A 26,675-nucleotide genomic window follows, 5' to 3' on the forward strand; every position below is an offset into this window, starting at 1 on the left:
CTGCTGCGTGTTACTCGACCCTTCTCAAAGATTACCTTTTGGCAAGAAAACCACAGGTGTAATCAATGACATTAATAAGTGCAGCTGCAATTTAAATTAGCATCCAAATGGTTCTGCTATTGTACACCTGGCTCATTAGGTCTCTTAATTGAACTGAGCCATCATTAATTTCACTACTTCCACCTGTGCTTCTCTGTGTCTTAAAGAGTGATAGAAGAAGTATTCAGATCCAGAACTCACTATATAGATTGGCTCCAGCTGCTGTCTAACTTTATATTATATAATATAATTATATATATTATATTTAATTAAGCGCTCTCTTTTATAAACTCCGTGTGTTTTGTAGTTGTCAAATAAGTGGAAAGCAAAATAATTCTGTGTGAAATTTGGAGAAGTTAAAGTGTACTTGCATAAATATAACTGGGTAAACTGTACTATGTGTGACTCTTAAAGTGGCATTAGTATGTGTTGTTCTCCACAACTTCTCCTTGTTATGTGCTATTATGTCGTAAAGCAATCGCATGCTGTGTAACTCACCGCTTTGTGGACTCTCGAAAGCCTTTTTCTTTGAACTCTGTTTGGCTCTGTCGGAGTCCTGTCTGCTCAGGACCTCGGACAGCGACTGCCGGGAGCTCTGCCGTGCGGTCTGGTTAGAAACGTTGAACCGTGTTGCCCTTTTCCTGTCTTTGCTATTGGCCCGGTCTGACTCCGGAGCGGACTGGCTTCTCTCCGGGTCATGGTTCTCCGGCTCTGAGCCGACTTTCACCAACGCGTTCCTCGTCCTAGTTAGAGCAGAAGTCACCGAACCCATCGCTAATTGAAAGTTAAACGTCTCAGTTGGAAACGGTTACTCTGAATTTCATTTTACCCAAAACCTGTTGAAAGTGGCCAACAGTGAAAAACATGTACTTCAGCTGTAAGCTTGGGACTTCATCGTAAAGTTACATTCAAAAGAAAGAAAACTCCGCACTTTGACCGGACCGTGTCTGCATCTTCCTCGTTTTCTGTTTCCTCCGAAAGACACGTCATCTAAAGTTCCTCCTCTGTCAACAAAAGCGCGGATCTCCCGGGACAGGGAGGCGAAAACAAGCGGCAACAATTAACCAGCAAGGTATCCCGAGCTGTTAAAACAGCTGCGCTGACATAAATGTTAATTGCATCATCACAAATTACCTGTAGATTCCCTTCGTCACAGGCGACTTTAGTCCTATCTGCGAAAAGTGATCGCGAGATTTGGGCGTGGTCAAGAAAATGAAATTGTAGTTCCTGGCTACTTCAATTATTAACCGGAGGGAAGAGGGGTGCAGTTGTCTCAATCACTGGCAAACAGCAGTTAAAAAAAGTAGGCGATGTACTTACTTATTTATTTGTGTATTACATTTGCAGCAGCATTTCTATCAGTTTTTAATTAGAACCATGGGGCAATGATTGTTACACTAAGTTTAACTTTTACTAATTAATTTAAGTGCAAATAAGCTACATAGTAACCAACTATGTTTCTAAGATGAAATTAACACTTATTCAAACATATTATATGTTTGTGATGGAAGACCAACACACATGGTTAGGGAAGCATCAGTGTCACAGTGAAAAAAAAGTCTGCTGCAGGAGTCTGGGTACTTAATGCACTGAAATCAGTTGACCTCATTATACTTGCGCCACATTGACCCCGTTGAAAAACTATTATGTAACACTGTGGCTGAATGAGATGTTAACAGCTTCATGTTATAAGGTGACCTGAAATCCCAGTCTGAAGTAACTATACCTGCCAGATATGTCCTGGGGGTACAGAATATTATATTTCACTTGTAAGAAAAAAAGTGTAGTTTCCCAAACATTAAAGTAGATGATCCTTAAGTTACACTTCATAAATTAAAATGTGTCATTAAATGTTAAGGTCTAATTTTAAGATTAACTGTGTGTAGTTTTGTTATATTTACTTCATATATGTTATAGTTGATCCTATCTCAACCAGTCCAGAGCTTTTGATCATATCACATGACTTTCATCAGCAGATGACATGTAACTGTCACATAATTTTAGATTTTTAATTATTCTTTCAGAGCCTAAAACAGTACAAAAGAAGAAGCAGAAGAAGAAAAAGAAGTCCACCTTAGCTTACAAGTTTAGTCAAATACTATTTCTTTATTTTGGAAACAGCAGCTGACAAAATAATCTCAGATGCTATTGTATTTACTGGATTGAACTGAATTGAGTTGAATTGTGTCATAGTGGCCTGGAGCTTCTTCTGTCTCCGATCTATTCAGATCAGCTCTGTTTATCATATTCTGTGTTGTTTATCACTTGAAAAACGTTTCAACAGTAACTAAAATACTCCTGATATATGCCCAGGTGTGTGTTAATTAAACTTGTAATGTATTTTTCCACTGGAACTGTGACAGCGACTTGAATGAACTATCCCCTCAAATGTTTGTGGTCACTTAAAATTGTCCAGTTTTTGACAGAAAAGCACATTTTATCGACTAATGAAATAATTAGATTTTTTCACATGCAGGGATTAACAAGCACATTTGCAGCAGCCGTCACTCCTGTGTTCCAAAGGCACATTGTGTTAACTAATTTGATTTTACTATATTAAAAGGCCAATAGGCTGTGTGGTACCTGATGGAATAAATGCCGTTAGTTGATTATCAAAAGTAAAAATAAAACTATTGTTATGCTTAAAAATATCTCTATTATGTGTTACAGGCACTACAGCACTATACTATAGTTACTATAGTTACCATAGTATAGTAACTAAGAGGACTTCACTCTCAGATTGCAGGCTTACGTGCTGAGCCTTCAGCTTTTAGGCCCCTCCCCTATGGCACAAACTCTCAATCTGGATTTGGAAGACAAATACCCGACTTACATTCATACATTTAAAATTCAAAGTAAAACTTTATTTTTTCACAAAGCTTATAGTTTGGGTTGTTTCAGGTGAACCTAAACCATCCCTTAGTTATGCTGCTATTTGCTCAGGTCACTGGGGTTTTCTTTCTTCGCTTTATTGCATATCATTAACTTTTGTGTATTTCTAGTATACTGAGAGCTGTCTCCATTACACTGATTCCTTTTCCATGTGTAAATACTTTCAGAACAAAGGTGGTAGGGTGTGATTAGCTGAATCCAAAGACCTCACTGAAGCCCCTGAATATGAACTGTCTCTGGATGAAGCTCCTTAGTAAAATAGTCACTGATAAACATTATAGGCATATAATGTCTCCATCAATACTGCTTGTCTGATAACCAAATCATCACGACCTGAGAGGAAACCTTATGTTCAGTAAGGCAGTAGTAAATTATCACAGCATTACAATCACAGGAGTTAGTGTGTGGGATAACTGTCCATCAATACGTAACTGCACAAACAATTGTGCAATTTGTTTAAACACAACAAATTGCACAAATACTGGAAATGTTCCTCTCAATGATTGAGTTGTTTCATTGTGTTCTATTGAAGCCAAGCTGAATGAATTCATTAAGGTTCTTCTTTAAGCGATGACATGGAAGCATCCAAATGTGCATAACATATGCGGAATAAATTAACTAAACTAACAACCTAATAGTTAGGGTTATTTTTTTTTTATTTTGTCCCTATCCCGCACATATTTAGCATGAATATTTAGCAAGTATGTTTATTATGTTTGGAGTCTTACTTTGATTTTCAGAAGCATAATTTAACTTACCGTAACTTACTTTGCAAAAAATATTTTTAATCAAACTTACTATTCAAGTTTGCTTCTTAGCCTCAAGGACACTTTGACAGTTTGATTTACTTAAAATCAGATAAAAGAGATTGTTTTTCATGCAATTCTTTATATGTATAGCATTAGGTATAAAGTATTTTTATACTTTATAACAATAATGCACTGCAGTATTACAAGTATTACACCTTGTGCACAGTAGCGAGTAACAGTCTTCATGGTTTATTGCTGCATACAGGCAATTGTGACATCTTTAGCATACAGTTTTTCTGGTAAGTGCATGCTATATTGATCAAAAATACTACTTTGGTTACAAAGATAGATTTTTGTAGGCCTCAGTGAGAACTGCTGTGTTGTGCTGACTTCATTATTGTGTCTAAACAACTGTGACAAAATACTTGCTGCGGCCAAGGAAGCAAAATACAGTCTGTGTCAACTAACAGGCTTACTGGATCACCACATACAAAGGCACTTCTCGAAGCTGTTTGCTTTTTGTGTGTTGCTGGTTTGTTTGCTTGCTTGTAGCCCGAGTGAAATGTGTTTCTTCTTATTGCTTTTTGTTGGTGGTTTGGTAAAGACAAGGACATTATTAGTCCATGTCATCGTGGTTCTGGGTCGACTCGTTGATCACCTGAACAAGGGAGCAGATGAAGAGAGAAAAAGCGATGAGCAGGGATATATCTGTATGTGCCTGTATGAAGTGAAAGATCTCTTTAAGCGTATTCTACCTGACCATCCCTGGTCTCAATGGTCTTGATGAGAACTTTCTTTGTTGTGGTTTCGATAAGTGGTTTGGATTCAACCATTGTTTCTAAGACAGAGAAGTATCGTTAGAAACTGGCAAAAACTGTAATTCCAACTGTAAAAATCAGCATGGGGAATCTTACCTCTCAGGTTAAGCGATGAGAAGTTTGGCAAGGGGGTGGAGATTCTGCAGACGGAGAAAATACAGCTCACTAATTAAGATTAGCATCTTGAATCTTGAATCAAATGAGTGTTCATATCTGTATTACAGATTAATGCATTTCAGAAAATGCTTCTCCCATCACCTGCTCTCCTCTCCTTCCAGCAGCTTTCTATAGGTGGCAATCTCAATGTCCAGAGCCATCTTGACATTTAGCAAGTCCTGGTACTCGCGGAGGTGACGAGCCATCTCATCCTTCATGTTGTGAATGTCCTCCTCAAGACGGCTGATGGTGTCCTGGTACCCACTCGTCTCCAAGGAGAAGTTCTCCTCCACCTCCCTCATCTGGCGCTCCAAGGACTCATTCTGGGATGGCAGCCAAGACAGAACAAAATACACTTTTGCAGTAAAAGTTAAGAAAAAAGAAATATTTTCCTCTCTGCTTTTCTATTTCCTTAACTTGTGCTCAGTTTCCCCCTTTGCTTCCAGTTTTACAAATGTTGAATATTTTTATATATATTCTGTATCGTCTATATTGCAGCCAAAAACTGGAAACTCACAGTTCCTTTCAGGGCATCCACTTCACAAGTAAGTGCCTGAACTTGGCGTCTGTAATCATTGGACTCCTGTTTGGCCACTCTCAGAGCTTCATTATTCCTGGCTGCAGCTTCAGTGAGGTCAGCAAACTGGCAATCACAGTGACAAACAGAGAGGAGAGACAGAGGAAAAGAAGGAAAAAATGAGAAATCAACTCTTCAATAAATGATGAGTCAGAGGCTGAAGGAGATGGGAGTACGGCAGCTTTCATAAAGTGTGTAAATTATGAAAGATGTAGCCACGACAGAGCCTTGCAGGGATTACCACTGTGGCACCAGTGCTCTGAGGCACTTTTAAGGTTACTGACTTTCCACTAGTGCTCAAACGGCAGGAAGGAGGATTGCTTATACCTTGCTAGTTCTCAGTATTCTAATGTATAATCAGTTTTTAAGATAAGAAAGACTAATCACATAATTTGGACAAATGATGTTGCATTTATACGGTGAATTTGTTAGCAAACACTTATTTTTTTTACCTGTCAAACAAATACAAAGAAACATTAGTGACACTTGTTAGTCTTTTAATGGCCTTCCTGATAAATTTTGAGCCTAATATTTACTTGTTCTGTTGTTTGGTTAGATACATGGTGATGTTATGAATATAAAAACATAAAAAATTCACGAGTTGAAGGTGTAGTTCACGTTACTGCGCTTGGTTAGATATGCTTCTCTAAAATGCCTTTACCTTGGATTTGTACCATTCCTCTGATTCCTGGATGTTTTTGGAGGCCAGGTTCTCATACTGCAGACGGACGTCCCTCAGAGCCGCTGTCAGGTCAGGCTTAGCTATATCCATGTCCACCTGCACATGCTGCTGCTGCTGGATCTGATTCTGCAGCTCCAACATTTCCTGTAGCAAATTCAGCAGAGTCAGTTTATACAGTTAGCACAGAACGTTTTTTAACAGTTATTTTGTATGCTTTTGTGCAATTAGCCTTAAAGACTTACAAAAGCTTTGGAAACTAAACCCTGCTGATGTGGCGCTTGAGCAGATTAACAAATATTTCAAACTATTTGGCCCAGTTTTTCTAAAGGTACCTTTTTCCTCTCAGGCTGCACACGTGCAGTGATTCTGCAGTAGACCGATTTAGCTTAGGCAACAAAAAAGGAAGGCTTACCTCATCATGCAGCTTCTTGAGGAAGTTGATTTCCTCTTGGAGTGACTCCACTTTCCGCTCCAGGTCCAGTCTGGCGAGGGCAGCATTGTCTACATCCTGTACGATAACACTGACTCTTAATAAGGTGACTTGTGAAGGTGACATGAGTTATGCATAATGTGCTTGCTGACAAAGAAAAAAAACCCTGTTGTGCACATGCTGTAAAAAGCCCTCACACAATCCAGTGCACAAAATGACCCACTGTATGGTTGATTAAGGTCACAAACACATGCATCCAATGAAAATCAACTGTGGGCACATGACATGTCCTTGCAGACGTTGTTAACAGATGAGTAGGTGTTTTCTCGTGTCGTTATACAATTCAGCAGCTGCATTATAGGCAGACATTTGCTCAAATACTTCACATAAGCACTATAATCAAGTTCAAGAAGAAAAGTGACTTTTTCCTCATCTACATTTGTTTGGCACAGTTATTTTATCTTTTGCTCTATGATTCCTGAGCTCAGATGGAGCATGAGTTTTCTCACTTATACAATAAAACAAACCAATGAACCTCTATAGCTGCTGGCCTGACAATCTTTGTGTGTGGGAAAAGGCTGGACAGAATTGAGTGAAATTTTTAGTACTGGAGAATACCCAGAACCACAACAAATTATTAAAGAGATTATTAATAACCTAACCTGCAATCCCTTGCAGTTTTCTCCAGTAGAATTCCAGATCTCCTACTGGTAACTAATTTGGCTTGTTATCATTTTATAACATTACTGAATAAAGTTCATAAAGCCATCTTCTGTTTTATCATACTTAATCATACATACAGACTGGCTGTGGCACCATGGCTTTGTTGGGGCGTTGGCAGGCTGGCAACTGAGGTATCAGCAAATGAAGCAGCTTTGCCTCTGCACTAATGCCACAAACAAAGTGTGCTATTCAGCAGGGGTTCCCAAACAAGCCCAAGGCTGAGAGAGTGACTGTCTGCCTGACTGAGCAAGAGCTGGCTGTGGGCTCTGCATTGTTGTCAGTGTGCCACTCAGGCAAGCCACGGGGACTTCCTTCCTCCCATTCACACAGACAATGCCATGACTGTGTAACGTATTTATCACTTAAAGCAAGTCCTAAAAGGTATATAATCATCATGAGTCTAACATTTAAACTACATTGGTGGGATGACAACTTTCTTTTTCACCTTTTTATTCCATGACAACCTTTGGAAACTGTCTGCATGACTCATCCCTGTGAAAACCAGTGATACGGAACAATCTCTGACAGGACCATAACAAGTGAGATTTTTCTGTGCTGATGCTCTCCCAGAACGAGACAGCCGGATCACATGGTGGCTTGTCTTCTCGCTCTGATAACCACATTGGAGCCACACTGTTGTTGCCCTTGTGTCCGGCTCATTCATTGTGACCAGTCAGACTTAAAAAGATCTCCTCTCGCTGCAGGCCTGATTTAACTCAACAGTCACAACTTAGCCTTTTGTACCAGTCCAGGGTCAGTCACTGCTCTACAGCTATTTTGATCATGCCTAGAATCTGCTGTTGTGCCATCAGAAGAGTGCATTCCTGTCTCCACAGCTCATGGGCAATAATTAGAGAGAGATCACCCAGAAAAGAAATGAGAAAGTTAATCTTCATATTAAGGATAAAGGTTTATCCGATTACTTTCACATCACTTTCCATCAGTTTGGTTGCTTAAACCTTAATTTAACCAAAAACAGCTGAGAATATGAGGCACTGTAGGTCTGCTATTGAGATCTAAGACACTTCTCTTTATCACCCTCAAAATGTCCATCTATTGCAGTTTTTGGCTGCTGTCACCAGTGTAGAGCTGTACCTGTCTAAAGCCCTGCATGTTTGCCTCAGACTCCTCCCGCTGGGAAATTTCATCCTGCAACCTGCAAAGAAAGGCATAAAGCAGAACCTTTATTTCAGCAGCCACTGTAAATATACACTTAAAAATCATTTGCGGCATTTACTTCTCCTTTAAGCACGAAAAACAACTTTTTGCGCAGTGCAGGGTAAGAATTTATGTTTACATACTTTCACTCTATACATAGTCTGTTTAGGCTCTAACTAATAAAGATTTATGTAATGTACCAGAGCTGAATAACAGTTCTAGACAACAAAAGAAACAATACATGGAGTTGAGGACAGAAAAGTGCCACGCCTCCTACTTCTCTCTCAGCCTGTCGATGTCGTCCGCCAGGTTATCCCGGTGAACTTCCACGCGGGCCTTTTCGTTGGTGAGCTGGTCCACCTGGCGTCTCAGCTCCCTCATCTCGTCCTCGTAAAGATCTCCGACCCGGGACATCCCTTTGCCCCGCAGCTGCTCCAGCTCCGCCAGCAAGATCTTATTTTGCTGCTCCAAGAAGCGAACCTTCTCGATGTAGTTGGCGAAGCGGTCATTGAGGGACTGCATCTGCGCCTTCTCGTTGGTGCGGTTCGTGATGAATTCGGTGTTTATGGCGTCAGACAAGGAGAAGTCCAAGTTCTCGGATGCCAGCCGGGGCATGGCTGCACTGCTCCGGAGCCTCTGGGTCTTCGACGCGTATATGGTCGGGGTGGAGGAGAGCCCGAAGGAAACCCGGGATGAGCGCACCGGGATCGAAAACTGGCGGCTCGAGTAGCTGGACCTTACGGCGGTTTTCTCCCCGCCGAACATCTTTCGGTAAGAGGAATGTGGACCTGATCTATAGGCCATCTTGTTTGTGTATTTAAGTACTAGAGCACTGTCGCCGATCTGGAATATATCTTGTTTCTATCAGCATCTGCGAAGAGCGCCTGGGAAGGCGTGTCCTAAACCGTTACTCATTTATAGTCTCCTCCTTATGCAAATACGTAACAGTGACTTGAGTGGCACATTGAGAATCCAATCGCAAATCAGAGCACACATATTTGCCTGTCAGACTCGCAGATATTTACACCAACTCTTCGCATACAGTAGCCTAAAGTAATTGGATTGTGCTGTTGTGTCCAAGATATTGATCCTGAAGATTTTGCACACATTTGAGACTACTCTCACCAAGTTTGCCCGAACTTTAACGCTCATCTTCATTTTTACTGGGACACCAAACATCACAATGAATGATTTTCAGGTTTAAAGAACAAGTCTGATGATGTCACACACTAATCCTAGGAGAGAAAAACAGAGAGCTTGGGGGATATGAGTCAAAGTCATTCAATACTGGCAGGTTTGCTGCATTCCTGAAGCTTTTGTTTGGGGTGTATTATTTGTCACCCTCGTCTCAGACTGAAATGCAACGAAAATAATGAGATATTTCCGTAAGGACTAATCTTTGTGTCCAAAAGCTCTTTCCTTCTTTCCCCTCCTCTGTCTTTTGCCCTTCTCAGCGCACAGGGCTGTCAGTGCTGCAGTGCTGCTGACTTGCTGAGATTCAGTGATTCTGAGGAGAGACGCATGGCAGCAGAGCTGAGCCAATGACACCTAACACCTCCCAACTGTGCTGCACTGGTGCTGCTGAGCGTTATCTGCTCTTTAGTAAACATAAAATAAGTCCAAGATGAGAGATCAAATTGGTTTTAGTGACTTTTTTTTCACTAGATAAGACTGAATGCACAAATATCTCTTTCAGGGAGACTTTCAGATTTTTGGCTTGCGGGTGAGGGTGACTGCGGTTATCTGAAGCTGGCGTGCAGCCCCTGAGATATGACTGTGCAGTAATAAACCCAGCTACTCGGTGAGCTTGTTTGATCTTTGTGACGCAAACTTCAAATTATAGCCTGGCTTTGCCTAAGCAGATTGACTGTTTAAAGCTTTTGGTTTATTCTCATAGTCCTTATCTGTGCCATATTTGTTAAGACTTTGCACAGATGTTCTAGTCGACGTTTGTGCGAGTTAATCAAGTAAGAAGTAAATGGTGATTGTATAAATTGGATTTCACCTCTCTCATTTTGAATAAATTACCAGAACACACAAAATGTTTGCTTTTTGATTTTGATTTTGAATGTGCAGAAAATAATGTGAGTGAGTGTGCAGATAAATGAGAAAGAATCATCTGAATCTATGTTTACATGACTCTGGCGCATAACCTGAAAGGCACTGAAAAGCTTTATGTATGTATATTATCAGCAATATCAGGGGTCAATATTTTTTTTATTCGATTCAATTCATATTTATAGCATGAAATCACATTCACCTCAAGGTGCTTTATATTATAAGGTAAAGAGCCTACAACAATACAGAGAAAATCCCACCAATCAGATGACTCCCTATGAGGAAAGAGTTGGTGACAGTGGGATGGAAAAACTCCCATTTAATAGGAAGAAGCTTCAGGCAGAGCCAGACTCAGGGAGTGTTCTTTTGAGGTGATACAGTACTGTGGAGTACTATGCATAGAGAAATATACTCTCTCTTTCTAGTCCCTTCAGTACTCTCACTGCAGCATTTTGCATCAACTGAAGGCTTTTTGGGGAGTTTTTCAGCATAGCCTGATAATAATAAATTACACTACTCAATAGAAAAGTAGAAATGCATGAAATATTTTTTCAGCATCACTCTGAGACAGGGTGTTTCAAATTTTTTGAAACATCCTGTGCAAGCTATTGTGCAAGAAAGCAGTCCCACGTTTCTGTTTAATAATTATTTGTCTTTTCTTTATTTGTGCAATTATATAAACAAATCCAATAAAATCACAGTATGAGACGTGAACTGCTTTGAAGTCAATTTTGATACTGATTTGGGGGTTTTGGAGCAGTTTTTTTTAATTTCTTAAGTTAGCATTCATGTTGTGTTGTTACAAGATGACTGTCACTGAATCCTATCCTGAAAAGTGAGATTGTGTAAGTATTTTCTATTTTTAAACAAATCTTTGTAAAGTTGATGAAGTTTATGTGTGTGGTCAGATCTGTATCGAGAGCCATTTAAATTTTTGCTTTTTTTTCATGGGATTTAAAGAAGCATCAAATCTTACAAAGGGGCATTTGCCAAAGACATGCAAGGACGAATCAAATAAGGAAACTTCCAGTTAACTTCCAGCATAAAGGGCAAAATGCAGTTAAAGGTATCAAGGAAGATTTTGTACAATATGGCCCACAGATGTTTTAGTATTAAAGTGAAACATTAAAATCTAAAGAGAACTTCAAAAGTTCAATTCCAAACTTTTGAAACTGGAGAAGTGATAGGCAAAAGCATAATAACTGAAGCAGTTTGTGGTGCTTGAGCATGCAAACATGAGGCCATGGTTTGAGTAAAACAGTGGAAGCCCATTACCAAAAGCAGCTACGTAAATTCACATGATCAACGCTCACTTAGAAACAGGGTGGGGGCCATGAAAATTCCTGCTCCCAGGCCCATTATGATCCCGCTCTGCCAGTATTGGCCACAGAGAGAGACAGAGGAGGCCTGGATTGACACAAACAGAGCAGGGATTGTGTATTGCTGATCTGTCACCTAACTGCATCAAGAGAATGCAGACAGTAGGCCGTAATTATTGTGTGTAGCACGGCGCTTGACAGTGCAACAGTTTGGGCCAAATAGCTCCCATTCTTGGGAATGTATCGCTTGGTCTTTTTATTTTTGTTGCTGAGATTCCGCTTTTCTGCTCCAAAGCAACAGCCCTGCGGGGGAGCTAATTAAAGGAGGCGTACAAAAAGAATCAAATAAGACTTGACATCAGTCAGAGTCAGTCACTCTGTAATGGCGCAGGGCAACAGATAAGTTCAATCTTATTTCTGGGTGTGGTCCCTTCAAAACTGCAGGGTAAAAGCAAAAAGGAACCCTTTGTTTTATCTCCCATGATGGTGAATCACAAACCCGTGCGCACCAGTAGCCATAGTGATCATCCCCAACATTATTTAGCAGAACTAAAGTGGAGACAGTGGCTGCACTGTTCATCGATTCTCACAGGACATAAGTGATGTGTTCAGCTATAAGGTTGTGAAAATTAGTTATTGTGGTGAGAAGATTGCAAAAAGTCTCTCTCTCTTTTTTTTCCTTTGGTCTTTTTAAATTGGTCAGCATCTCTGCGGGTCATGACCGCTCAGATTAATTGTAGGCAGAATCTGAGCACAAAGTATTTGCTGCACATGAGTTAATGCACAGAGAGCAGACAGTCATAAATCTTAACGTGAGAAAGAAAGGCTGTAAATCCACGGCAGGGGCTTCTGTGGGCTTTTGTCAAGTCAGTGTGAGAGTCAGGTTATCATCAGTGGGGGAAAGTAGAGCCTGTTTAAAACTGGATTCATGTGGTCAATGCTAATTCTTAGAGAGTTAAAAAATCACATCAAACACCACCTAAACAAGGACATTTATATGTATGTCTTGTCTTTAAGTAGTCTTCAGGAATATTTCTCCAGGCTTTTTAAAGGACATTCAAACCTTTTCTTTGGATGTTGACTGCTGTTTGTTCCGTTCTCTGTCAAGATGATCCCACACTGCTTCAATGTTGACATTTCCAATTTATATTCAGTACTCCATCAGACCTGATACTGATTTTCATAGCAGTTCTTGTGTATTTAGGCATACCTCAGCCTTTTCTCCCTGTTTCCCTTCCTTCAGAATGGATTCCTGATATGCACCTTTCCACTGAGTCCATTTCTGATGAGGCTTCGGCGAACAGTAGATGGATCAGGTGAGGTCAGGTTCTGGAATTTTCAGTTACTTCTTCAGGACATAACTTAGCAGATACTGTTTATCTGGTGTAGATTTTTTTGTCTGTCACTTCTCCAGTTTAGGGTCTTTTTTATGCTTGAGTGATTTATAGTTTAGTCCTAAGTGACTTAACAACCGAACAAACAAAACCAAAAGTCCTCTGAAAACGGTCAGGCTCAAGAACTTTGAAAGACCTTCACAATGCCTGTAGAACTATTCACCAAGAACACTTTAAAAGTTAAAAGAAAGTCTGGCTCCATTAGAAGCAACATATAAAAAAATAATGGGTGTTCAAGACTTTTGCACAGTACTGAACATTATCAGTTTTAGCGATACTGCTTGTTTTACTGCTGTTTTTAAGCTGGATCTTTTCTGTCAATGGTAAGCAAAACACATAGAGCAGGCATGTGTGCTCATTTCGCTTCCACTGGATACCTTTGAACCATGGTAACAACAGAGGAATTAAAGTGCAAGGGCTATTTTCCAAATCTCCATAGTGACTGACAAAACCCTTGGAAAGTATCCAGAATGGTCACTTTGTAAAGACCTCTCTCCCCCATTCTCTTTGTCTCTGTATTTCTTTGTCTCACTCTGTGCTTGTGTGTGTGTGTGTGTGTGTATGTGCGTGTCCATGTGTGTGTGATTGCAGGGAAGGGTCAGGCACAGGGACAGGGAGCGGAAACACCCACACACACTAATAGGATTTCCCAGCATTCTCCCTTCACATTAGCATAAAATCATCATGTGTAGTCTGTCAAATATTTAGCATGTAAATGTCGAAATGAATTATCCCTGTTCAAATTACCACCTGCAGCCGTCTGGTCAGACTTGTTTCAAGGATAAGATCCCTCTGGTCACGCATATTACAAGCTAGCCTGTCAATGACGATCACATCAAGTGTCACTTGCATATGCCTGACTGCATCAGGGGGCCATTGCTGACACCGAGTGACAGCTGCAGATGACTCGCACTCTCCTCTGCACCTTCACCTGCCCGAGGATGAGTGAGACTCAAATAGTGTACACGGACTAAAACACAGACTTAAAACAACAACCAGTAGATAACAATTTTGTATCCAAAATCAGTCTATTAAAGTACATCTTTTAATAGTTTAGAGGATAAACGGAGTAATGTAAGCCTACGGCTCGTTCAAAATTCACATGTTTCACTTAGTTGTAACCAAAGTCAAATACCACCAGAGCCCAGAGATGCTTCTAGGCACTCAACACAAATAGGATTATTTTCACTATTTTATAACTCAACCCTGAAAGTATTTTGAGGAGACAGGGATGAGTGTATATTTTTTGAGCTGCCTTTTTTAACCCCTACTTATAACTGGGCTACATTAGTCAATTTTCTATTTGAGAGAATAACATCCCACAGGCGTTTGTCACCTAAATCTTTTTAAAAATCAAGCTGACAAACTCATGGACTGACTCACTGATGTGATGATTGATTGACTGACTGGGTGATTGATTAGACGATGGATAGAGTGGTAGACAGGCTAATAAAACCACCAAAAATAATCTCTTCTGTTCCCAAAACTTCTCCACTGTGGACGTGTGAACATGTAAACACAGGCTTTAAACACAGGTACACCTTTAATAGAGATAGCAATGTAAGTTAAATATTGACTGTACATACAACATTTCAACTCACACCCAAAGTGTGGGTGTTAAAAGAAGGCACATAAAAAAAAAAGTAAAAACTCAGAAATGAAAATGTTCACTTTTCTATCATTGGTTATCCTGATGACCACTTTAACACATCCTGATATGTTGATAAAATAAGAAAGCATTCAATTATTACAGAACCAAAGCAACAGTATCAGTTTTGTGTTCACCCAATCAGTTTCACTCCTTTGTACTCTATTTTTGGCCTCAACCAAACCCTAAAGTAAAAAGCCAGTACTACAGTAGTCCAATTCACAAGTAGTATATATCCTGCTGATTAAATGAGCTTGGGTAAGAAACCTATAACTTATAGATTTTTTGCAAGTAAATCAGTTCTTTAATCTAAAAAGATCAAACAGCTATTAGAAACAAATGTTCTGGACAAACCCAAACCAGCAGTAAAATAATACAAGCAATGAAATCTGCTTTCTATTACAGATGACCTTTTTTTTTATTTCCCGTATGATGTTCAAGAGATTTGAGGGAGAAGAAAAATAGGTCTTATTTGTTTACATTCTTCTATCCTATCAAACACTACCTGATATTCAGCACCAAAAAATATCGTAAATTTAGACTTTTTTTCTGTATGCAAATGCAAATAAGAGGCACAACTCTCATGGTTCATAATTATTTACAGATAAAACAACAAATTTTTCAAGTTGCATGACATTAAACAACAAACACAGTCAATACTAGCAGCTGATTCTGTTAAATATCATAGTATGGGGCAGTATTGGCCACATCTCAAATGCAGATTGTCCATTGAGTCTTGTGCTTGTAGTACATGGCTTACGCCACCAGATGTCCTACTTGGCTGTGTCACAACCGCTGACTCGCCCTCGGGATGAACTTTTCTGTCTGGGATTCTGAACTCCACTGACGCAAAGGAAGACTGACTGCCATTTTTATTTGCCCAGGTTTTTGATGTGTCAATAGTAGGTGACACCCTGACACCCCTGCCTCGAGCACTGCTTTTAATACTTGAAGCATCTAAAAAGGGGTCCGAGTCGCTACCATGTGGCAGGTTGTAGTAGATGCACTTTGGAGTCGGAGGCTTCGCCATCTCCTCGAGTTCTGATGAGGATATGGCTGCAAGGGGACTGTGCTGAGTTTTGAAATGGGGCGGGGAATCGTCGCTAGTGTTCTCCTGACCTGTGTCTACGGATGTGCTGTCCAAATTGCTGTACATTCCCAGCGAGACTGGAGGAGATTTTCTTATGAGATGGTTCTCCTTTAGGAGCCATCTGCCTTGATCAATCAAAACCCCATCCGCTGAGTTTTGTGAGACAAAAGAAATGCACTGTGCAGCCTGTGTGGTGGCTTCACGATCTGCTTTTAATGAGCTTGCTGCACTGAAGTAAGAAAGATCCTCCCTTGAGGCTTTAGTACCTGAGTCACTGGAACTAGGAAAGGTTCCTGAGTTACTTGCAACAGACAACTTTGAGCTAGCCAGTTCCAGACTTGTCCTCTCAGCTTGGACAGCTGAATGTGTATAGACTGGAGAAGGTTTCTCTGAAGCCTCTCCTCCACTCTCTGACATAATATCTACAGACTCCTGAGTTCTATAGCTGCCGCTCTCTGATGTTTCTGGTCTGTAATCAGATAAATCAGAGGTGCTCGGGCTTGGCAGGCATTTTAAGCCGTATGAACTGTCTTTTCTGCTTTTCAGAAGAACACTTTGCTTGGTTTTTACAACCTGAGCATTATCAGGCTCTATCCTAATGTTCCCATCCTTGTCATATATGAATACAAGCGAAGAAGACCGGAGGGCATAGTTCACAAAGTCGAGTAATTCCTGGGATATTTCCCCTGGATGAGATAAACTGCCACTTCTTTCTGTAAGCATCTCTCCTCCTTCATCTGTTTCAGTAACCGTGTCTGTTCCGTTACCTTTGTCATCAGCACACTGACCTTCAGAGGAGTATTTGCTTGGGGATTCAGTGCCTTGTTTTTTTTCCTGGTCTAATTTCTCTTGTGGCTCCTTCTCTTCATCATCCTCCCTCTCCTCTTCATCTCCAGTTTGACCTGCTGTCAGATTTTCATCCCTCTCTAACTCTTCTCCACATTCTCTCTCTTCTGCTGATTCTTCCTCCTGACTACTTTCTGTTTGCTCCGGCTCTCTCCTCCTGTCTTCAGCCTCATCATACTTTTCATCTTCTGTGTCCATGTCCCTTCCTCCGTCTACCTCTTCCTCGTCTGTTGTTGTCCTTGCTCTCTCTTCCTCTGTATTTTTAACCACAGAATCTCCACTACCTTCCTCCTCATGTTCTTCATCTTGTTCTCTCTCTTCTTCTACCTCCTCCTCTTCATTGTTTCCCTCACTAACCTCTTCTATTTGCTGTGTTTCCTTTTCATCCTCAACTTCTAGCTCATTTCTATCTTCATTAAATTCTTCCATTTCCTTGTCATCATCTGCATTTTCACTAACACTTTCCTCTGCATCTGTTGCAGTAACTCCATTTATTTCTGCTTCCACCTCCTCTTCCTCATCTGCCTCAATACCATCCCCAATTTTCTTTTCCTCATCGTCAGATACGTCAGTACCTTCCAGTAGTTCCTGCTCTACATCACCTGTAACAAGATGTAACTCTTCATTTTCTTCCTCCTCCTGCTCTAATTCTACAGTTACATTTTCTACTCCACCCCCTTTATTTGTGTCTTCCACATTGTCACCTTCATCTTCTTTCTCCTCCTTATGCCTCTCCTCATTTTCCCCTCCATCACTGCTTTTTTCCTCACCTTCCTCGCAAACCTTCTCATTTATCTTCTCTTCCTCCTCTGTCTCCCCAGCACCCTCTCTCTCATCTGTTTCTTCAGCACTATACTGAGTTGGGTCCTCATTCATAAAATCTTCATCTGTCTCATCAGCCTCTTCTTCCTCTCCTTCTCCTAATTCATCCCCCAGCTCTCTTTCATCCAGTGTCATCTCTTCCTCCTCTTCATCTGCCCCTGCTCCTTTCTTGTCAAGAGATTGCTCATCACTCACTTCCTCTGATTCTGATTGCTCTGGCTTTTCTTCTCCATCTTCCCCTCTTCCCCTATTTTCTTTTTCAGTCCCTTCACTATCGGCCTCTGTGTCTGTTCTATCTCTATATTGCTGGTTCACCTCATCTACTTCCTCTGTTGTTTCCTCTTCATCTGTCCCTTGCTCTTCTTCATCCACCCCTGCTTCTTCCTTATCAACAGACCCCTCTCCGCTGTCTTCGTCTGATTGCTCTGGCTCTTCTTCTCTGTCTTCCTCCCTTTCTCCATCTTCCTTTTCAGTCCCTTCACTTTCATCTTCTGTATCTCCATCCCCCTTAATCTTCACCTCTCTTTTCTCCTCTAGTTGTTCCTCTTTTCTACTTTCTTCTTCTTTTGTCTCCTCCTCTTCATATGCCCCTCCCTCTTCTTTATCAATAGATTCTTCACTACTTACTTCCCCTGATTTTGCTTCTTGCTCCTCTTCTTCCTCTTCCTCTCTTTCCCAATCTTCCTTTTCAGTCGTGTAACAATCAGCTTCTGTCTCTTTTGTATCTTCATCTTCCCTCATCTTTACCTCTTTTTCCTCCTCTAATTGTTCCTCTTTGCCACTTTCTTCTTCTTTTGTCTCATTTTCTTTGTCTTTTAATAACTCTTCTTTTTCTGTCTGTGATTCTTGGGTTTCACTAGGCTGCTCTGACTTGCTTATTATTTGTCCCTGTTGGGTATAAACTGCATCAGGAGTGTCTTCAGTTACACATCGACTATCAGACTCAAGTGATTGTTTTGTTTCATCGTTACAGTCCTGGACAAATTGCTCTAAATCTTCCTCTGAGTCTGACTGGTTTCGATCAGTCTCTACACACTGGCTCTCTTCCACAGGGTAAAAAGTTCTGATTGTCGAAGCGATCTGTTCCCTGAGGTCTTGCGGCATGCTCAGCTCCTCCATCAGCTCATCAATGCCCGAATGCTGTTCCTCAAATGCATCGCCGCCTTCAGAGACGACATCGAGCGCAAACTCCGTTTCTGACACTTTGGGAGAAAGGGGTTCACTTTCAAGCCTTTCCCTCAGAATCTGGAAATCCTTCCAGCTCTGTCTTAAACGAGAAGATGCTCTGCTTTGCAAATCAGTCAGACTTGCTCTCTGCTCTTCCTCGTCCTCGATGGCCGAAATCTTCTGCAGGGACTCCATCATTAGCATCGCCTCTGACTTGGTTCTTGATATTTTATCTTCTCGTGGTGTGGAGTCTATGAGGTGATCTCTCAGAGTCATCACTGACAAGAATGACACAAAGGCTTTACACGACGAGCCAAACACTGAGGCTACTTGTGTCGGGAAATCGGGAAGGCTGTTAGATTTTTCAAGGTTGGATGCCACGTTGGTGTCAGAGGCTCTTCTGATGCACTGAATGGATGAACAGAGTTGTTGCAGGGCAGGCTTTATCTTTGCTTTGGGACTCAAAAAGTTAGATGATGAAGATGTTTCGTCGCCAGCTGGACAGATGGCCTCTGCAGATTTGTGTGGCCTCAGTCTGTTCTCCTGATGTTCAAGGTCAGCTCTGACATTTGGCATAGAAACACTTAAACCTTGTACTGTTGTTAGTTCTTGGTGGCTAAGAGGAACTGATAAACAAGATGATGATCCCTTTATAACATCATTGGAGGATGGGTTATTTTCATCAAAATTAGTATGGCATTCATTTTTTTCATCTGATTCAGAATCTCCGCCTATCTGAAATATAACCTTTGTTCGAGATTGTGTTTCCTCTGTGATCACCTCCTCTGGATATGGCACTTGGTCTGGGGTGACTTTCTCCAACCAGTTCTCAACATATTGGTGGATCTCGGAGGGTGAAGGATCGAGAGAAGGCATCGAAACAAGCGGTTTTGTTGGTGATATTCCGCTTTCAGGCATGGATTTTGGCTTGCTAGTTGTCTTTTTAGTAAGAGATTTGTTGGGTTGCAAAATGTCTGACATGTTCTTTTTCATTTGAGGCCTTCCAGTTGGAGTATTTACATTGTGGCCAATATCGCTAGCAGCTTCTTTGCTTGTGTTTTGTCTCTGTGGTGCTGTTCTAACTAATGAGGCTGAGCTCTTTGTTGGTGTTTTTTCACCTTTATTGGATTTCTTAGATTGGAGACTTTCTGCTTTCTTTTCTGCTCCTTTACTCTTTTGACCACTTCTAGCACTTTCAGAAGAATTCACACTCCTTTTCCCCACACTGACCTTACTGCTTAGCTTGTCAGCAGATGAATGCTTGCTATCTTTTGAGGGGCTGATTAGGCTTTCCTTCGGTTTTTTATCCGTGTTACTTGTTGAAGTTGAACTCTTCTGGCTCCTGGCAGACGAAGTCATCTTTTTCTTCGTCGTGCTTTTTGGAGTGTTGTCTAGTTTTACTCTCTCTAGAATTTGAAGGTTTCTCTTGGTTTCGTTTTCACTCGGTGAAGACAGATTGTTTGTATTCTCATGTGTCAGAGATACTGGCTCTGATGACAGTGATAGCATCTCCTCTTTCTGCCTTTGCAGTGAGTCAGCAGTGGGTGGCTGCCAGCTACAATCTATATCACAATCATTACTCGATGAATGAGGCCCTGAGTCAGTCGACTGTTTACTTTGTGGTGCCAGAGGGGAGCCATGTAAAGGAACGCCATCTACACTATATTCCTGATTCGCCAAATAGTTGTCATAGCAGCCTTGGGTCTCATAAATATGCATCACAGTCTCTCTAAACTCCATCCCATTATTCTGTATCTGAAGGACCTCAGCAACTCCTGATGACCTGATGGAGGAGGGGGTGCATTTGTTGCTCATTCCTGCGGATGCTGTTTTGCGAGGTTTTGGGATGGGTCTATTGCTGCTGCTGCTGCTGCTGTGTTTGACAAGGCAGTATCCCTCCGTTGTTTCGCCATCGGCTGTCCTTTCCACATAGGAATAATGTCCCAGCATGCTCTCTTGCACCCCTGACTCTGTGACCCTCTTCACACTCTCAATAGACGCCTTTTTATTAACATGTCGAGGACCAGGTGTGGGAGTGCGTTTGACACTTTTTTTCGCTTTTCTCGTAGCTGTTGAAGTGTATCCTTCACATGTTCGCTCATCATTAAAGCCGACGCCTCCAGCTGCGGAGGGAAAGTTCTCCTCTTTCGTTTCTTCCTCGCTGATACTAGAGGAGTCTTTGGGAATGACATTGTTCGAGTCAGGGGAGCGGTTGCCTGACTCAGAAATTGAGGCACAAGCTGCCCTCTTGCTAAGGCTGGTGCGGCTGAGTGTGGTTGTCCAGTGGAGCATCTCCTCCTCCTTAATGGTCAGATGAACTTTCATCTCCACAGTCATGCTGCCATCTTGATTCACGCGGAAAGACTTTTCAATGTCATCATCGTGAGGTACGATGCAGGTTTGATTCACGTTATCTTCCCTGCCAGTTCCGGACATCTCCATAGATGTGTGATGCTGATTGGCTTCTGCTTCAAGTACTCCATTGTGGGGATGCAGGTGGCCATTTTGAGACTTGTTTATCTGGTTCACAATATATCGCTCTGATGACACGGAGAAGTTCCTTGATCCTCGTCCGCTCGAGAAAGACTTTTTATTCTCTGCTTTCAGAGATGTTTGGAGAAGAGATGGGACAAAAAAGAAAGAAAAAAGATCTTGGGTCACGTAAAGATTTTGCAGTAGTGCTTCAAAGAATAGAATAGCAGAAATTATAATAAGCATGCTTATGTGCTTCACTCTCATATCTTTCTTTTGAAAATTAATCCGGACACCCACAAAAAATCTACCATTTTTATTTTATACCATTGTTTTGGTATGAAAGTAAACAAGATACAACGTGAGATTACTCTGTGCTTTTTTAAGAGATTTGACACTTCAAGGAAAAGATTGTATAGATTCAAACTTGCGTACAGAGAGCGTATGAGAGAGGTATGAGAGTAACTGAATAGAATAACAAAACATAACATATTTCCTTTTCCCCGTGGCGTAAACTAACACTTACGTGCTCTAGGTTGTAACATTGATGGTTCAGCAGTTTCCAGGAACATGGCCTGTGCCATCTGGCCTGTTCTGTGAAAACTATAGTTTGCTAATCTGAAAGGCTCGTTGCCCGCTGCCACAACAACTCCAGAGCACAAGATGATAGCAGCAAGACCATCAACCTAAAAGAGGAGAAATGAGATTGACATTCAACATGGGAAACCGCAGATTTTCTTCATCTTATGAATGCATCACTTACTCTATATGTGACTATTCTAAATTATGCACTTCTGAGCTTTTTTTTTGAATAACACAATTTTAGTCTGTAATTTATATCCCTTAAAAACTGCCGAAAATTAGATTCTTTTATTTTTGCGTCATTCCTTCTCAAATCAACACTGGTCTTCTGTTTGATCGTCTCAGATTTGCATATTTTACACACATTTTATGGTACAAAGGTTAAACATATAGAACGAGTCCTGTACAATTTTAGCTTTAATCTCCTAGGACCTGGCGTCCACATATATGGACATCACATTTTGGATTATTTAGACCAAAATACTCAATTTTGCTGATATCCACCTACAAGGACATTATACTGCTACTGTTCTATTGAAATTTTAAACGAATATCCTCATATGTGGCTCTCATTTTTCTTAGAAACACAAATCAGGTTTAAAAAAAAAATCTGGTAATTCTTTGTTTATACATTCATCGGGTCCCAATATGCCCAAATATGAAAGAGAAATTAAAATGCATGCCGTGGAAAAGTTCGGGTCTTAGGAGGTTAAATATAATTTTTTTAAAAGCGAACCATCAACCTATTTTCATGCCATCAGAGGCGATGTTTGAACACAAATATCTCAAAGATCATTAAAAATAAAAGCCTAAAATTTTCACTCTTTTTTTCTTACCATCAAAATGAATCAGGATTTGTAACAGATACATCAAAATAATCTCTAATGACACACAGTGGTGTGTATATTTTTCATTTTCAAAACCTGAGTAACTCAATTTAAATATTTCTTGGCAAATAATCCTTTAATTAAAAAAACAAAACAAAAAAAAACATTTAAACTAAAAGACTTTATCCTCATCATCTCAAAGGTACTGAGAGAATTAATTTGGTACATTAAATGTCTATGGAATAATCGGATGTTTGAGTATCTACGATTGCGTGACAACTGAGAAGACTCCACTGATCAGCTGATCGCCTGACCTTGTGTCGTGGTTTAAAAGTCTGGCAGAAGCCCAAGTTGCTTCGTCAAACACAAGCACAAGAGTAAAAAGTCAACCTTAAACATGTAATTAGACTGAAAAAATGTGGATAACCACTTTGTAGATTTGTTTATATCTGTCTGTCTGTAGCTTTTTTTTTTTTCCATCCTTGTTTTGTGCCAGGCAGACACACCTTTGCTTAATATAGATTGAGGTGTCTTTGGAAAGAAAGTAATATACTTACTGCTATACATAGAAAGTATAATAAGTGGAAAACACAGGTCTCACACAGCAGGGAGCCAATTTAAAATTCACAAAAACATTGCTCCTTTTAAACCCACATAGACAATGAAAAATGCATTTCCAAGTTCTAAGCCTATGTGCTTGTGTTATTTTTGGCTGTTATAGTTAAATATTCGAACCATCAAATTCTATCTCCTTTCTCTTCTCGTAAAACTTTCTTTTAGAAATCACCTACAATCCTGAGGCAATTGCACAAATTTATTTTCACTGATTGCAGAGTGAGATTAAAATGAAATGTAACTGCGCTACATTTACTTAAAAGAAAAACACCCTACATTTGTCGGTATCTATCTGAGAACAATACTAGTAGGTGCATAGCTCGATCTGTTTCTATCCAAACACACACCTTTAGACAGATTTTTTTTCCTCGCTGAGCTCCTGATCTAACAATGTGGGTGAGGAAGGTGTGGGTGGAGGGAGACACCTCTGTGGCTCCAGTAGAATGAACTGTGCTCTGTAAAACTCATGAGTAATCCAGTATTTCAGATATTTAAATCCCTCCATCCCTTTTGTTCAGAAACTAGCAAAAACATCTGGTTTGTAAAGGATAAAGACTGAAAACGTGGACAAATAGCAACATGTAACATGTAACACTGATGACATAAAGATTTATTTTGGAAATTTTACCCATTTCACAGGACTAGTGATGATTCCTATTTTCAGTTTATCGAGAACTTACTCTTCTTCCATCTGTAGAGTAGAGTTTCAGCACTGGGAACTGCAGGATCTGCGATAGGTAATCCAGCAACGCATCAAATGTTGGAGCTGTTCTTCTCTGCAAAACAATTGTGCGTTTAACACTTGGATCCCTGTTCTTGATGACCATAAGCCTCTTTGGTGTCCGTACTGCCACCCTTTCAGTGACCTTTGCTGGCCTGATGGCTTCATTCTTGCTGCCAAACTGACCAAATCTGAGTCCTTGACGCCGCCGCCGTCGCCCTGCACTGAGCGGTCTGGTAGTATTCCAAGGTACCTGCCGCCGGTTCACTTCATCCAGATTTATTGGCTTCACACGTTTCTGGTCAGAGCACACATAAGCACCTCCATCATGTAAGTCATCTAATGCCTTAACAAGGTGAGTCCCCCGGGGTGTGGTGATAGTCCTCACTCCAAATGCCAGGGGCACTTTCTTGGAAAGAACATCCAGTAGAGCATCTAAGGTCTTAAAGGTGCGGGTATTGATGACCATTCGATGCCCTCCAAACTGATAGTCACCGCTTTTGTAGAAACATACTCTTTTAGAAGCTGAAGGGTCAGACGAGAGCTGCAGGGGTCGGGAGGGTAAGGTCTGCCCACTCCCAGAGGACAGTCCCTGGGTAGGGGGTTCCTGGATAGGTGTAGTGCTCATACTGTCTGGAGGGAACTGAAAAGAGAACAGAGAGGCCATTTCAGTGTAGTCAAAGTCGCTTTTATCCTTTTTTTTCTCTAATTTGATGAAACCAAGATATATAAAAGTTGCTTATAATATAGACAATAAGAGAAATAATACAATAGTAATAGGGAAACTGCACTTTTGGCTTAGTGCAAAGGACATTAGCTGTTTATGTGAAATATAATGAAAAAATAAAATAAATGAATATCAAACTACCACAAACCATTTTCTTTAGAATTTTCTCAGTGTGTAGGTTTTAGGATGCATTTAAGTTGTCGTGAGTGAAACTAAACTGACTGCAAATGTACATAAAGAGGGCTGCAGAATATAATCATTTTTCCTGAGCAAATTCTGTAATCCATTACAGAGAAAACCTTTCAACTTTAATGTAAGGCGAACAAAGTAATAGAAACACCTCTGGTTATACTGCAACAGAGTTCAGTGTCATAAACTACATGCTAAAACTCCACAAATACAGGATTTAATACAGAACAGTTAGACTGAATTACATTTAGCTAAGTGTACCCAATAAACTGGCAACTTTATTTAGATTATATTAATATGATAATACAATATAAACATTTGTATATTATAAGTCAATATAAACACTATCTAAAATTTAAAAAAAGACACATTGAAAGAGCACCATTTGTACTTCAGAGCCTTTGTTGCTCTCATCAATAGAAGATACATATATTAGTGTACAGTAAAGATCGCATGGAAATGATGATGAATAATGTCTTGTAACTTATAACTTATAAACAGTAAACAAACAACAGTGTGATCAGCAAGTCAAAGTGAACGTAAACACAGGCCCTTCACACCCCACCCATACACTAGATCAGACAACCCACTTGAAACACATTAAAATGACTGACTGGATAAGCAAACATGCCGATAGATGAAACAAACAAAATCTTACCGGATAGTTCCCATTTTATCCTAATAATAACAGCTAAAACAACAGAAAGCGTGTATCTGTTGCTCCTCCGAGCGCTGGTCAAAGCCTCTCAGCAGCGTTCGAGGGCTATTTTAGGACGTGCAACATCATGGCCAATTTGCCTAATCTTTGCTCACACTTAATCAGCACATAAGGCAGCAAAAACGCGAAAATACGTAGAGAGTGTACCACAGAGGACTAGAAGAGAATGCTTTTATTTGTAAGGAAGTAAATAAATGATTATGTTATTGTATTAGAGAAAGTGTGGGATATACATGTATATATTTATCGAATAGCTTATTTTGTATTATTTCCAGTAGGAAATCTCCATTTACAATACAGAAATGATCTTATTGGCCATATTTACCGGCGATAAGGTTTTCTCAGCCTTATTGGCCATAAATACCTCATCTCTCCTTTTCCTTATTTGCACTTAAAGACAAAGTAATAAATATTGGGTGACTCAGAGAAGGGTCTAGTAAGTACCAGAATAAGAAATAAATGAAGAAGATGGTGGGAAATGAAAGTATTCCTGATTTCCAGTTTAAATGATATTAGTGAGTGTTTGCCTCTTCCAACAGATACCACAGGTGGCTTGGACTATTTCTAATTTGCAAGCAGTCTGTCTAATCAGATTTGAGAGGTCTTCGCCTAATAGGGATTAGGTTAAAGATTTTGCGCGCTGCTGACAGCGTGAGGTAGAATAAAGTCTTTAGAGAGCACTTTTACCTCACAGCAGGTATTGAAAATCCACCATCAGGACACATGATGCATCAGTATTTAGAGTTCATGCAGTTTGTGCAGCGGGGCTTTAGTAAATAAACAAGAAAGTGGGGAAATCTGTAGCATTGTATCTACACTTGGATGTTGTGGATTTTGAATTTTGGCCGTTGGGAGAGAAGCTAATGTTCGAGCACATGCATCAGGAGTCGAGAGCTGTGTCACTGTACTACAGTTCCCATACGGTATGCCAATTCCTAATTGGCCCCGACTGAATAAAAGGCATTCATATCTCCTGCTAACGTGTACCATCCTAGAAGATGGAGACAGTGGTGGTGAAGAAAGGACATGTGTAAGTCGTCAGGATTAATCCATTACATTTTTTGTGTAAATAAATGTAAATAAGTACAATTATTTTTCATTACCTCATTTCTCTTGCAAACTACATGGCTTTTAGCACTAATTTTAGCATTTAACCTCTCTTTGCTATATACTCTACATTGTATGTACTGTAGCTACCAGTGTATTGCACTTTCTCTGTTAAATTATTCAGAGTGTTTGCAGTGTTTGCCTAACCT

General features: G+C 40.4%; 3 protein-coding genes across 4 annotated transcripts in view; all 3 read right to left on the minus strand.

The window, feature by feature from the left end:
- The window catches only part of pde1cb (phosphodiesterase 1C, calmodulin-dependent b), a 117,944-nt gene extending 116,732 nt beyond the window's left edge, over window positions 1-1,212 (minus strand). For both annotated transcript variants that reach the window (XM_080907780.1, XM_080907779.1), the window contains exon 1: window positions 538-1,212. In XM_080907780.1, the coding sequence (XP_080763906.1) occupies window positions 538-811 (274 nt within the window). In that variant the 5' untranslated portion in view covers window positions 812-1,212. The remainder of the gene's footprint in view (window positions 1-537) is intronic.
- Window positions 1,213-3,908: 2,696 nt separating this feature from the next.
- Window positions 3,909-9,136, minus strand: LOC308413137 (vimentin-like). The gene is made up of 9 exons (XM_080907956.1): window positions 8,502-9,136; window positions 8,162-8,222; window positions 6,326-6,421; window positions 5,893-6,057; window positions 5,172-5,297; window positions 4,757-4,977; window positions 4,595-4,638; window positions 4,436-4,518; window positions 3,909-4,338 (listed from the first exon to the last, which is right to left on the minus strand). The coding sequence occupies exons 1-9, from the start codon at window positions 9,026-9,028 to the stop codon at window positions 4,297-4,299; spliced, it is 1,365 nt and encodes a 454-aa protein (XP_080764082.1). The 5' UTR covers window positions 9,029-9,136; the 3' UTR covers window positions 3,909-4,296.
- A 5,947-nt stretch (window positions 9,137-15,083) lies between these two features.
- Window positions 15,084-24,616, minus strand: LOC308413067 (uncharacterized protein). Its single transcript, XM_080907854.1, has 5 exons — window positions 23,745-24,616; window positions 21,567-21,726; window positions 18,329-21,165; window positions 16,933-18,085; window positions 15,084-16,833 (listed from the first exon to the last, which is right to left on the minus strand). Exons 1-5 carry the CDS (start codon window positions 24,450-24,452, stop codon window positions 15,326-15,328), a joined length of 6,366 nt encoding a protein of 2,121 aa, XP_080763980.1. The 5' UTR covers window positions 24,453-24,616; the 3' UTR covers window positions 15,084-15,325.
- Between the last annotated feature and the right edge of the window lie 2,059 nt (window positions 24,617-26,675).

This window comes from Rhamphochromis sp. 'chilingali' (genome assembly GCF_963969265.1).
Source record: "Rhamphochromis sp. 'chilingali' genome assembly, chromosome: 16".
NCBI lineage: Eukaryota > Metazoa > Chordata > Actinopteri > Cichliformes > Cichlidae > Rhamphochromis > Rhamphochromis sp. 'chilingali'.

What these genes read in the sequence shown, in the direction of transcription:
- LOC308413137 (XM_080907956.1), bottom strand. Translation starts at nt 9,028, where the DNA reads ATGGCCTATAGATCAGGTCCACATTCCTCTTACCGAAAGATGTTCGGC. An exon ending in ACATGCAGGGCTTTAGACAG is followed by an intron (nt 6,422 to 8,161) that starts GTACAGCTCTAC and finishes GTTATCGTACAG; the next exon opens with GATGTAGACAATGCTGCCCT. An exon ending in TCAAGAAGCTGCATGATGAG is followed by an intron (nt 6,058 to 6,325) that starts GTAAGCCTTCCT and finishes AATTTGCTACAG; the next exon opens with GAAATGTTGGAGCTGCAGAA.
- LOC308413067 (XM_080907854.1), bottom strand. Translation starts at nt 24,452, where the DNA reads ATGGCCTCTCTGTTCTCTTTTCAGTTCCCTCCAGACAGTATGAGCACT. An exon ending in ACTCTACAGATGGAAGAAGA is followed by an intron (nt 21,727 to 23,744) that starts GTAAGTTCTCGA and finishes CTCCTCTTTTAG; the next exon opens with GTTGATGGTCTTGCTGCTAT. An exon ending in ACAGCAAATAGAAGAGGTTA is followed by an intron (nt 16,834 to 16,932) that starts GTGAGGGAAACA and finishes TTAAAAATACAG; the next exon opens with AGGAAGAGAGAGCAAGGACA.